This window comes from Uranotaenia lowii, chromosome 2 (genome assembly GCF_029784155.1).
Source record: "Uranotaenia lowii strain MFRU-FL chromosome 2, ASM2978415v1, whole genome shotgun sequence".
In the NCBI taxonomy this organism is placed as follows: Eukaryota; Metazoa; Arthropoda; class Insecta; order Diptera; family Culicidae; genus Uranotaenia; species Uranotaenia lowii.
In genome coordinates, this window is record NC_073692.1 from 43,091,354 (window position 1) to 43,104,037 (window position 12,684).

Sequence of the window (12,684 nt, forward strand, 5' to 3'; positions counted from 1 at the left end):
TCAGAACTTCGAATCTAAATATGAAACAACAACTCAGGATGGTTTCCATTTTTTTTTTCATATATATTCGCAAAATTATTATCATAATATTGAAAAGCATATGTGTTTCAAAATTCATAATTTAAATTTTGAATGAGATGCAAAAGCAAATTTGAGCCAGGATTTCAAAACGGCCGTTCATTTCTTATTTTTAATGATGATTCGAACCGAAAATCATTAATCCTAAACGGGATGCAAATTTTCAAGTATTCAAAAGAAATAAATTTTTTATTTTAATAATATGAAACAAGAACCTCCGAAATGAGTTAAATTTCATTTTAACTTAAACATTCAGAACTGAACAATCACAAAGAAGGAAATAAGAACAAATTTTAGAGTAATCTAGCGGAAAAACTTGGCCATATTGAAAAGCTTAGAGAAGGCCAACAAGTTCCTGATGCCAAAATCTATAGAGATTGCTAAATGTCAGTTGTGCAGGTGAAATTTTTTTCGAGTTGCGACCAGTGTAATTGAGAATGCACTTCAGAATATTTTCGTTAGTAAAGATTTTTCAATATTTGGGTTAAGAAGTTTTATGAAGGGTTTAAGAAGGTTTCAGTAAAATTTGTAGTTTTTATCCATAAACTATCCATAAACACTGTGTTACGTTCGAAGAAATTTATCAGAATATTTGAAGCTAATTAAGCTATCTGACGATTATTGATGCGTCTGATAGCTATTAGCACTGTATACTACATATATACTTCATTTCAGAATGTTTTCGTCGATAAAGATTTTCCAATATTTATGTTCTGAAGTTTTATAAAGGGTTAAAGAAGATTTGAAAACAATTTGTAGTTTTTATCCATAAATTATCATCCATTTAAACATGTGTTATGTTCAAAGTAGTTTATCAGAATATTTGATGATAAGCATTCTGATAATTCTTGATGCGTCTGATAGCTATTAGCTCTGTATACTCCTTATACAATAGAAGTTTTTCTTGAAAAATAAAACATTTGAACTTCGGTCGAAGCCCGAATACTCCAGATATAAAAATTTATGAAAAAAAACACCTGTAACCTGCTTTTGATTAGTAAACAAAGGAAAATCTCTACTCACTCTGTTTCATTGTTCTCGAACAGCAGCTCCCCGCGTTGCTCCTCGTAGTCTTTGCCGCCCTTCGCTGTGCCATCCTCGGTCCAGTACGGTACCCGAACCTTGCCGCGAGCACCGCTGTACCGTTGCACCTTGAGCTCATACAGGCCGACCGATTCGACCAGTTCGTGATCCTTGCTAGCCAGCGCAAAGATACCGGAGTGATCGTCATCCAGAATCATGACGGTTGCGACCTTCGGGGTCGAAAGGATGGCCGGATCGGAAACATTGCTTAGCCGAATGTAGAAGTGTTCGTCCTGCTCGAACACTTCGTCGTCGATGACCTCGATTTGGAAGCGCTGCTCGTCAACGCCGGGCAGGAAGGTGAGCGTACCCTTCTTGCCGATATAGTCGGAACCGGCTTCGGCCGAACCGTCCTCCGTTTCGTAATCGACCGTTACCGTGGAAGACAAATCGCCGCGGCGCACGACCCGAACGTCGAATTCACCGACCGACTCCATGACCGTGTAGTGACCAGGTTCGAAGAACACCTTGCAAGCCGCGTCCTCCTCGATCGCTTCGTCAACATCGACGCGTTGCAGTTCGGCCTTGACCTCGCTCAGGTCGGACTGCGCCCGTTCGGAAATCTTTCGCATTATGTTACCAGATCCCATCATTTTGCGTGTTGCTTGAATGCGGTAGAATGCTCGTGACTTGGGTCCTTTGTTCATGAGCTGTTCCTGAGCCATTATTTCGAGCGTTTCCAGATCGTGCTGGGGATACTTTTTGCGTAGATCTTTCAACGTGGAGATGTATTCGCGACGGGATTCTTCAAAGTCACGGACCTCCTCGGTGATGCCGCCATTCTCATCGATAGTATTCAATTTCTCGTCCCGATTATTCATCTCAAGCGCCGATTCGGCCTCTACTTGGACGATAACTCCGCGCTTGTTCATACGGTACTGCTTGTTGATATACTTGTAGATTAGTAGTCTCCGATCAGCGATATAGGCCGTAGCTACAGTAGCGGGGAAGAACAGGAATGTGAGGAACCCTTCCCAGACATCTACGCGACCTGGAGTGATCTGTGCAAGGATTAGGTAAAGCCAGATGTAAGCGAACACCGACCACGTCGCTGTTACGAAGAATACGCGCAAATGTTTGATCTTTCGTACCTCCCCTTCGGGTATAACCAGGACGCAAATTGCGATGATAACGAAGAGATTGTAGGCAGCGGAACCTACGATCGTACCGGGACCCAAGTCACCTGCATTAAAGTTCTTAGCTACGATTTCGATAATGGACAACAGAATCTCAGGTGCGCTCGAACCGAGTGCCATCAGTGTGAGATTGGCAACCGTTTCGTTCCAAACTCGAACGACCACAATCTGTGTTTCACCGTTCGGTTTCTTCACCTTGACCTCCTTCTCCTTCGAAGTTATAACTTCAATAGCTGCCATAAACCGGTCACTGACGATCGACACACCGATGAACAGATACAGCATAGCAAAGAAGTACACCAAGCCGCGTGCGAAACGATCGCCCGCAGTTAGATTCTCCTGAGGTTGCCAAACAGACAAGAGTAATCCATCTTCGCAAGTGGCTCCATCGTCATCGTGGGCTGCCTGGTGCCCTTCGGACATCGAGGACGCCGCCGAAACTGACTGATTCGACGGAGTGCCGTTACTGACACCGTTAGTTACTGACGCTGTTGCCGCTGATAACGCGATCACGAGGAGGAGTCCGATGCCCACCTCTAGTGATCGGCGTACTCTGAAACCCGTTGCCATTGCTACGGGTTGTTATGAGGGTTGATTATTTCTTGGAAGAGGGTTGGTATTGAGATTGTTAAACTAGGAAGAGGCGGCGCCAATCAGTTTTCTACCAGTAGCTACTAGTGTCACTCGATGCCGGACGTAGGTTAGATTACTCTGGACAAACCGAGACACACAGTCAACACAATACAGGTGCAGTTATTCTATGCCTTCTACCACAGCAACACGGACACTGTTATCCCCGAAAACACAAAATTTACAGATGAACAGATCTATATCCTATCTAGGAATGATGCCACACTACTGGAAGCCAACAAAACCCACCGTCGTGACCTTCGAAGCGATTGATTTGCGTTTTGATGAGGATGCTACTATACAGTTAGGACTAAGGTGCAAGATTTTATAACTACAGCAGACCGGTGCGGTGTTAGCGAAGCGGGCCAATTGGCGAAAGATTTCCGAGTGTGGAGCGGGGCCAGCAAGGAGGCAATATCGACGATCCTGAGCTGTAGAATCCGACCGTCCCAAACACGTGCTTACACGAGGCGAAAAACCTGGCCCGGGATCAATCGTTCGATCGGTGAAGGACTTTCAAACGAGACGGAACGCGTTCGTTGTCGCGAATCGGAACCGGAGGGTACAATAGTTTCGAGTATCGAGTCGATTTTTGTTTTTTTTTTATCTATTGTTTTGAACGCATATGTTGTGCAGTTGTTCTTCGTTGTAAGAAAGGTGTAGCTACGAGGACGAGCTGCTAACTGCGGTATCCGGTTTCGTTTACCGGAACGAGGAGTATCGTTTCCATAGTGGAACACAATCGAGGCCGGTGGAACGTAAGACGCGGGTCAAGGGCGCATCAACCCACGCGATCGATAAATCACTTATTTGCCAAATAACGAATCGATCGTGGTTTCAGCACGCCGATAAACTGACACTTTCGGTACACAATATCATAGCACTTTCACAATCCTTCCCTCTCTTCGGTGTGGAATTTTGGATCGAAAGTACGGCGCTCCTACACTTGTCGCGGCGTGCTCTCAGCTGTCGTTTTGCTTAGAGCTAACCACGCTGCTGATCTGGTGCTCAATTTTCTCCTTCCGATTTACACTGAAAAAATATGTGATTGACTACTAAAAATAAACACACGCGGCTCAACAATTTTCCCTCTCACCTAGAACCCAGCGAAAATAAGCATAAAAAAAATCTCAATATATTTTCGTTATTAAAATTTCTTCCCCAGCCTACTAAGTGACCAACGAAACTATTCTTAGATCATTTTAACTATACTGGTTTTTTTTGTATGCCTTTATCACTGCTGGTGTTTGGCAATGGTTGGCACTCACTAGGCGTCGCGTTCCTTTCCGTGCTTTCTAGCTTTCCAAACAACCCTTCGATGTTGCCCCAGCTGTGGGCCACCTTTCGTCACTCACCGTCACTCATACGGAAAAACGTGAAAAACCAATCTTCGAAAACCAAAAAAAAAAATATACGAGAGGGTTTAAAATTAGTTGAGCATTCGCTTTTTGATCCACTTCTGCTTGAACTTCTTCTCGCCCGTTATGTTTTTCTTCTTACACTACAGGCGTTTCTTTTTCTTCTCGGTTCACTAGAAATGCTTTCGAGCGTCGTCGCTTCTGTCGTGTGGTAATTCGAATCCATCAGCTAGTGATGATATCTTTCCTGTGGGGATAACACGAGAAAAAATCAGAGAATAAATGGCACATTCTTTGCAGACACGGATCACGTCGATAGTAGGTATTTAGAATCGGGCAAAAAAGGAATGAGCGCGCACGGATTAAACCCTCCCCGAAAATGTCAAACCACCCATCATCATCATTGGCGATGGGAGCGATTTGGGTGCAACACACACAACAACACACGTGCACACGGCTTAGTAGTCTATATGTCGCCCAATCTAGTGGATCGACTAAGCTACTAGTATCTCACTAGCTCTCATTTGACTCTCTCGTGGTACTCTGTTCTCTTTCTACCACTGTCGTTTGCCTTTCTCTTGATTGTTTCCGAGACTTTCTTTTCTCCCACATGCCCTGCAGGTGTTTAGAGAAGCTAGCACGCACTTATTCCCTGATATTTCCCAACAGCTCTTTAGCGGACTAATTCGTTCTTCTTATTAAAAATAACACTTTCTTAAGTAGCACGAATTTTTTAACAGATTTTGCTACTTCACGCTTTTATGAACCCTTCACAGTTTTCTTGAAAGAAGTGCGAATCACAACACAATAATTTAAGGTATACTTTCATTTTTGACGTTTTGAAAATTATTATTCGATTAATGGGGTTCACATTTCACAGTTCCCAATCCATTGAATTGGCACCTATAGCTCCCGAAATGGCCCAGCAATCAACTGGCAAGACAATAAACGTTGTCCCCGAACGCACCATGAATTCCTGAAGATACCCGGATCCGGAAGCCAGCACGGAGAAAAAGAACCAAAAAGGAAAGATTGCGACCAGCAACGGTCAATTTGGGACGGCTGGCGCGACCCGCGAATTCGCACCGCACCTTTACTCGAAAGCACCGCAGAGTAAACTAAAAATAATCCAAAACGGTTCGAATCGGCGGGACAGCAATGGGAGCAAAAAAAAGATACCCGCGCGCCCATTTTCTCTCATATTGTTGGTTCGGTTCTGTCGTCTTGTTGTTGCTGTTTGTCTCGACTTCTTTGGTGGGTGAGGAAAATGCGCGCCTATGCGAACTTCTCCCTGATCCGGTTCCATCACGTTGTATGCTCCCCACGTTTTCTCCCAGTTCGAAAGTGCTCTCCCATTCTCTTGGTGGTCGCTCACTCACACACGCACGCACCCCATTGAATTTTCTTACCCGAAGAGCAAGAAGGGAGAAAATAAAAAATAATTCCTACAACGACGTGAAAAACCAAAACCGAAACGTCCCAATCGCCCAGCTAGACTTTTCCTTCTACTCTACGTCTACTCGAGTAGCATAACGACGACACGACTTGCTGATGACACGATGTGGGGCGACCAAGAGATCACGGCTACGTTCCCACAGCGCCATCATAAACTGTCTACATACATTTCTCGGGGAGGACATTCGCAGGGGGATTTTCCCGCAGAGAGCGGGCGCCCACCTACCCGGTTTTTTGTCTTTGCAAAGTCTATCCTTTCTTGATGCGACGACGACGACGACTACGATTCGCATATTGATATTTTCTTTAAAAAATATTTTCCATACGTTTATTTTTTACACTAAAAGGGCTTCCCTGTCCCATTAGGTCAATCGCAGATCCTCCTCAACTTGTTTCCAAGGCGCACCAGACCAGCTATAAAGACGTCTGCCGGGTGCTGAAAAAAGCGCGTTGTCGGCCAATATCGGCTGGATATTCTTCTTCAATATTCTTCTAGGGGCCTTTTTTCTAAATAGGCAAGTGTGAATGTTAAATACCTATGCCCAAAAAAAAGAGACGATTGTTTTGTTACGACATTAATCAGCATGCCTTGAAATTTGGTAAAAATGAAAGCATAATTCGCCTCATTTAGACGATTGATTGTGCAGAATGATTCCTCTTGATTTTGAGATGGGGGGCTCTTAAACAAAATCATAAAAAACAAAATCATAAAAAAAATCATCCCATACAAAATCAGTGTAAAATTTGTTATTGAAAAATGGGGACGCCGTGACACCGTGACGTTAAAACGTTTGATTAAAATAACTTGAAATTTAATAAACGGAGATATTTTGGGCTAAGGATGGTTTATATAATAGTTTAACAATCCTTGCGTCCTATGGAAGGGTGGCTCCCTACAAAATCGGCAGAAAATATGACACAACTCGAACGATTTTTAGAAGATTAAAAAAAATGGCTTAACAAGTTGATTTATTATGCAGAATGACTAACCCAGCTTTTGAAATGTCCTAAGCAACCAAAAGTTCGGATAACATTCCTCTATCGGGTTTAATCAGTGCAATCGTGTATTCTAAAACGTCTTCTTTTCAGCTGACAAAAAGTTAGCATAAGTTTCTTAACAACTTCTAACCAGCTTCAAAAAGCACTTTTATAAGCAATACAAAAAATCGGAAAAAAAAATACTTTTTCGCTCTTCATATGCCTTGAAATTCTCAAAGTCCGCCTTTAATTCGATTCAAATTAATCAAGCATATTTGTTACTAACTCACATTGAAATAACATTATTTGAGATTTGGTTTAATGTTACGACCGGATGTTGTTCATTAAATATTTTTGGCTTTTTCGGTCTTTTTAGTATATCAAACTACTTTGTTTTCAAATACCCGACGTTTCGACCAGTTTTGGTAGTCTTTTTCAAGGGAACTAGAAATTTATTGTTGTATTACAAATTTGTTACGGAGCGTTGTTAGTTAATAAACACACTACATAATTTATTAATTAACAACGCTCCGTAACAAATTTGTAATACAATAATAAATTTCTAGTTCCGGAACCGTCGGGTATTTCAAAACAAAGTTGTTTGATAAACTAAAAAGACCGAAAAAGCCAAAAAAATTATCAGAAATAGCTTACCGCTTGAAAATCGAGCTTCATACTTGCTGCTCTATATAAACATCATGAGTAAGCAACAATTTTACTTGATGTATTGATTTTCTTCAAAACGACTTTTTGGTTCTTAATTTTTTTTCATTCTCAATTTCAAGTTGATAAAAACTTTTTCCGGAACTAAATAAATGACAAAAAAGACAAAAATGTCAAAAAATGACAAAAATGACAAAAATGACAAAAATGACAAAAATGACAAAAATGACAAAAATGACAAAAATGACAAAAATGACAAAAATGACAAAAATGACAAAAATGACAAAAATGACAAAAATGACAAAAATGACAAAAATGACAAAAATGACAAAAATGACAAAAATGACAAAAATGACAAAAATGACAAAAATGACAAAAATGACAAAAATGACAAAAATGACAAAAATGACAAAAATGACAAAAATGACAAAAATGACAAAAATGACAAAAATGACAAAAATGACAAAAATGACAAAAATGACAAAAATGACAAAAATGACAAAAATGACAAAAATGACAAAAATGACAAAAATGACAAAAATGACAAGAATGACAAGAATGACAAAAATGACAAAAATGACAAAAATGACAAAAATGACAAAAATGACAAAAATGACAAAAATGACAAAAATGACAAAAATGACAAAAATGACAAAAATGACAAAAATGACAAAAATGGCAAAAATGACAAAAATGACAAAAATGACAAAAATGACAAAAATGACAAAATTGACAAAAATGACAAAAATGACAAAAATGACAAAAATGACAAAAATGACAAAAATGGCAAAAATGACAAAAATGACAAAAATGACAAAAATGACAAAAATGACAAAAATGACAAAAATGACAAAAATGACAAAAATGACAAAAATGACAAAAATGACAAAAATGACAAAAATGACAAAAATGACAAAAATGACAAAAATGACAAAAATGACAAAAATGACAAAAATGACAAAAATGACAAAAATGACAAAAATGACAAAAATGACAAAAATGACAAAAATGACAAAAATGACAAAAATGACAAAAATGACAAAAATGACAAAAATGACAAAAATGACAAAAATGACAAAAATGACAAAAATGACAAAAATGACAAAAATGACAAAAATGACAAAAATGACAAAAATGACAAAAATGACAAAAATGACAAAAATGACAAAAATGACAAAAATGACAAAAATGACAAAAATGACAAAAATGACAAAAATGACAAAATGACAAAAATGACAAAAATGACAAAAATGACAAAAATGACAAAAATGACAAAAATGACAAAAATGACAAAAATGACAAAAATGACAAAAATGACAAAAATGACAAAAATGACAAAAATTACAAAAATGACAAAAATGACAAAAATGACAAAAATGACAGAAATGACAGAAATGACAGAAATGACAGAAATGACAGAAATGACAGAAATGACAAAAATGACAGAAATGACGGAAATGACAAAAATGACAAAAATGACAAAAATGACAAAAATGACAAAAATGATAAAAATGACAAAAAAGACAAAAATGACAAAAATGATAAAAGTGACAAAAATGAGAAAAATGAGAAAAATGACAAAAATGACAAAAATGACAAAAATGACAAAATTTTGAGATGGGACCTGTGCTGAGCTTAGGATTTTTTTCGATAGCAATGCGTGAGATTTCACACTTCAAAGGCTTAAGGCCAAAAATTGAATAAGCCCTTACAAGTAAAATAAACAATTTTTCTCTATGTATGCACTTTAAAGTTTTAAAAACTTCTGAATTTCAGAGTTAACTGTTCATTGGATCGAAGAACTTCACTCAGGAAAAAACCTCAGTCAACCGAACGATTCAGATATCCGTTTTATCGAAATACAAAAAAAATTCTTGTATACTGTTCTAATGTGCCAAAGCATATGTGGTTTCGTGCAGAGAGTCCGAAAGCGCATCCAAAACCGTAGTGAATATTTTTATTTTATTTTTTCTTCAAATTCAATTCTCTGAAAATTAGACGATAATCGATTTTCCATTTTCATTTTGTGAACTAAGCCTTTTTTTGCTCTAGCATTATAGTGATATTCACACTTTTAACGATTTTTAGAATTATTTAGTCGCTAAAGACCTCTTATACTCTCTTAAAACTATAAAATTAACCAACCGAGTAGATGATTATTAAAACAAATATGCTACTCCTCTGGGGCCTCATGATGAGCAACGATTTTTTCATTTGCTTTTTTTCGGCACTTTGACGACCATGTCGGGACGGGTAACTTTTTTGTTCGCACATCTTGGTACGAATCGTCATCCACTTCTCGCCACTGACTGAGATGATGACCTTCCCCAGAAGAAAGTGTCTCATAAATAGTTTTATTTTGTAACCTCCCTCCCTCGAGCTACAGCTCGCTTGAAAGAACAGAAATCTTCAGATGTTCACAGGACCACGGGAGCTCTCGGGGTGTGAATGAAGTTTTATGCTCCCTGACGGATTGCCGAAGCGACCTCTTCTTGGGCAAATATATCAGCCACAGATTGTGACAGATCGTCGTGACGATTATTTACGTTTCACCGTTCGCCGTTTCCTCTGTCAGAGAAAATTCGGCGCGGAAAATTTAACAACGAGTTGAGAACGATGGGGATCGAATGATCTACTTGAAATGGGGATGTTTAATGTGTACGGCAGATCTGTTTCAGGGACAACAGAGGAATTAGTCACACAAGCTAGAAATCGACCGATGAGATAAACACCTTCAGAAATGAAAAAAAAAACATCATAACCGATTCCCAAACAACAAATTTCCCACCGTTTCCGGTGAAACAGGTGCGTATGGTTCTTTGCATCTGGATTCCCATTGATGAAATCCACCATGGGAAGCTGTTTCTTCCTCGGAAGTGAAAAAGCAAATCCAGACAACGCGAATTCCACCGCTTGGGTTCCCGACTATAATTAGCACCTCGTTTCGAGTTAAGCTCCCGACTGGGATTTTGCTGCTGCCGGTAAAGGGCCGTCCCAAATTTTAGTTCGGGGGACCCATTCTCGGGGTTTTTGGGTCAGCAGAAAACATCTGGCTCAGCCACAGTCGATTCACCTCCCTTCCTAATCCAGCTGTGGTTTTTTTTATGCCGAATGGGTGTTTGTTGACCTAAGCTCCTCAATCGGTGCGCCGGCCGTCGCCACTAGAGAAGTGAGTGCATCTAAAATTCAGCCGATTCCAATTAATCGCGCTGTTTTCGGGAACGATGTAGAACTTATAATCGATTCAATCGGTTGCTTGATATTCTAGCTAATGGTTTGATCAATCGACATTTTCTTGTTTACAGCTGAGTATTTTTGTTGCCAATATCGGGTGATTTTCTTCGAATAGTGGGTGAGTGGACTCGATTTAAGGTCAACTGTGGAGAAAATTAAAATCAAACTGTTGATTATCACTCAATTATTAAATGAAAAAGGGAGTTAATTGGAACGATCCGTTTATAATTGCAACATTTTATTAAAAATTGTGTGCATGGATAAGATGTGCCTAGAATAATCGTTTATAAATGACGATAAAATGCCTAAACCACAACAAATTTAAAAGGTCGCCATGGGAGGAAATCAGTTTTGGCAAAACGAAGAATGAAAAAATTATCGTTTGTGTGGCTTAGTGCAGAAATTCGGAGATTTTCAATAAGTTGTAAAAAAAAATCTTTAAATTATTGCTACTCATACCACAAAAAGACGTCAATTATGACATTTCATCAAATGCATCAATATTTGAATATTACATCAATTACTAGGTAAATTTACGCTTTATTTAATACACAAACAGGATCACATGACATCATTAATGCCTTAAAATTTTAATACGAATATCAAAATCTTTTAAAGTATGAGTAAAATAAAGTTTTAACAACTGAAATGAGACACTTTAAGTTGTTGCGTCTTACCGCAGCCTGTTAAATGATTTTCAAAAATATATATTAAAAAAATGGTGTTTTTCCGGATAATGTTATAACACCATAAAAGTTGTTATAGGATAACAATAAACCTATATAAACTTTTGAGGTGATGTCATTAAGTCAATCCGTCAAGCTGGGTAAAGTTTTTTACGACATCGAAAATTGTTAAAATTTGAATATTTTTTACTTGATTATTTTAAATTTTCATGAGAAGTAAAAACTATGTCATCATCATTTGGTTATCATTAAATGGTAACTGGATAACATTAAGTTAAAATTAAAATTGAATGGATGCCGTCGTATACAAATGTTTCATCTGACTCCGCTGTTGCATGATGCCCCGTTTGATAATGCAAAAAGCTAAGTTTGCGAAAGTTCGGTCAGTGATTGGCAAGTTATAGCTGTTTGAATTTTTAGGACTGACTTTTTTAGGGTTGGACTTTCAAGTGTGAAAGCATTCGGAAACATTTGTTTTTCTCAATAACTATATCGAGAAGTCATTAGCAACTTTGAAAAGAAGTTTACCCAAAAATGGGTGAACTTATTTCTGTGTGCATGAAAGCAAAAGTTTGTTTACATGCTTAAAAATTGTTGTGCAATAAATTTGTTCGTATTAGTTTCTTTTATCTAAGCTATGGTTCGTATTGATCTTAAAACTAAAAAGAAAATTTTGCACACTTGGTGCACTAAAAAGGATGTTACCTACAACCAAATCGCAAAACGGTTCAAAGCATACCACACAAGCGTGAAAAATATCATCGACAAATATGGCAATGAGTCGTCATTGAGGGATTTGCCTAGCCCTGGAGGAAAACCTTGTTTCAGTCAGCCCCAGTTGGTAGCTAGTCACTTATATCACTTATATATGGTAGTAGTCACTTATATCAAACGTAACCGATCGGTATCAACGCGTGATCTGGCCAAAAACTTCAAATCAGCATTGGGGTGATTCAGAGAATCAAGACCAGGAACCCCTTCAAGATGTACAAGAAGCAGAAGGTACCTTAGAAATCAGTAGACCAACAATCTCGAGCAAAAACAAGGGCACGAACCCTAAGGTTACGAACGGATTTTGGACAACAGCAACAGGTGCATCTTAATGGACGACGAAACCTACGTCAAACAGGATTCAGGAATGCTTCCCGGGCCACAATTCTACACGAAATCGAAGGACGAGGAGGTAAATGATGTCGACTGCACGATTGCGATGAAAAATTTGGGCAGAAGGTTCAAGCACAGACAAACAGACGGGACACTCTGAAGAAATTCTGTTCAATTCTTCGCAAAACTTCTGCATTGCCATCTATTGGCGACATTGCCTACCAATCAATTTCAATTTGAGAAATGGATCATGGTCACCTCTGACAATTTGGCGTTTCA

General features: G+C 38.6%; 2 protein-coding genes across 3 annotated transcripts in view; one reads left to right on the top strand and one right to left on the bottom strand.

Annotated features, from left to right (window-relative positions):
• The window catches only part of LOC129742559 (sodium/calcium exchanger 3-like), a 238,675-nt gene extending 233,288 nt beyond the window's left edge, over positions 1–5,387 (bottom strand). The window contains exons 1-3 of the mRNA XM_055734471.1: positions 5,253–5,387; positions 4,283–4,532; positions 1,102–3,959 (exon numbers count right to left, since the gene is read on the bottom strand). Of these exons, the coding sequence (XP_055590446.1) occupies positions 1,102–2,867 (1,766 nt within the window). The 5' untranslated portion in view covers positions 2,868–3,959; positions 4,283–4,532; positions 5,253–5,387. The remainder of the gene's footprint in view (positions 1–1,101; positions 3,960–4,282; positions 4,533–5,252) is intronic.
• The window catches only part of LOC129742558 (uncharacterized), a 132,659-nt gene that overhangs the window by 29,468 nt on the left and 90,507 nt on the right, over positions 1–12,684 (top strand). The window lies entirely within an intron of this gene.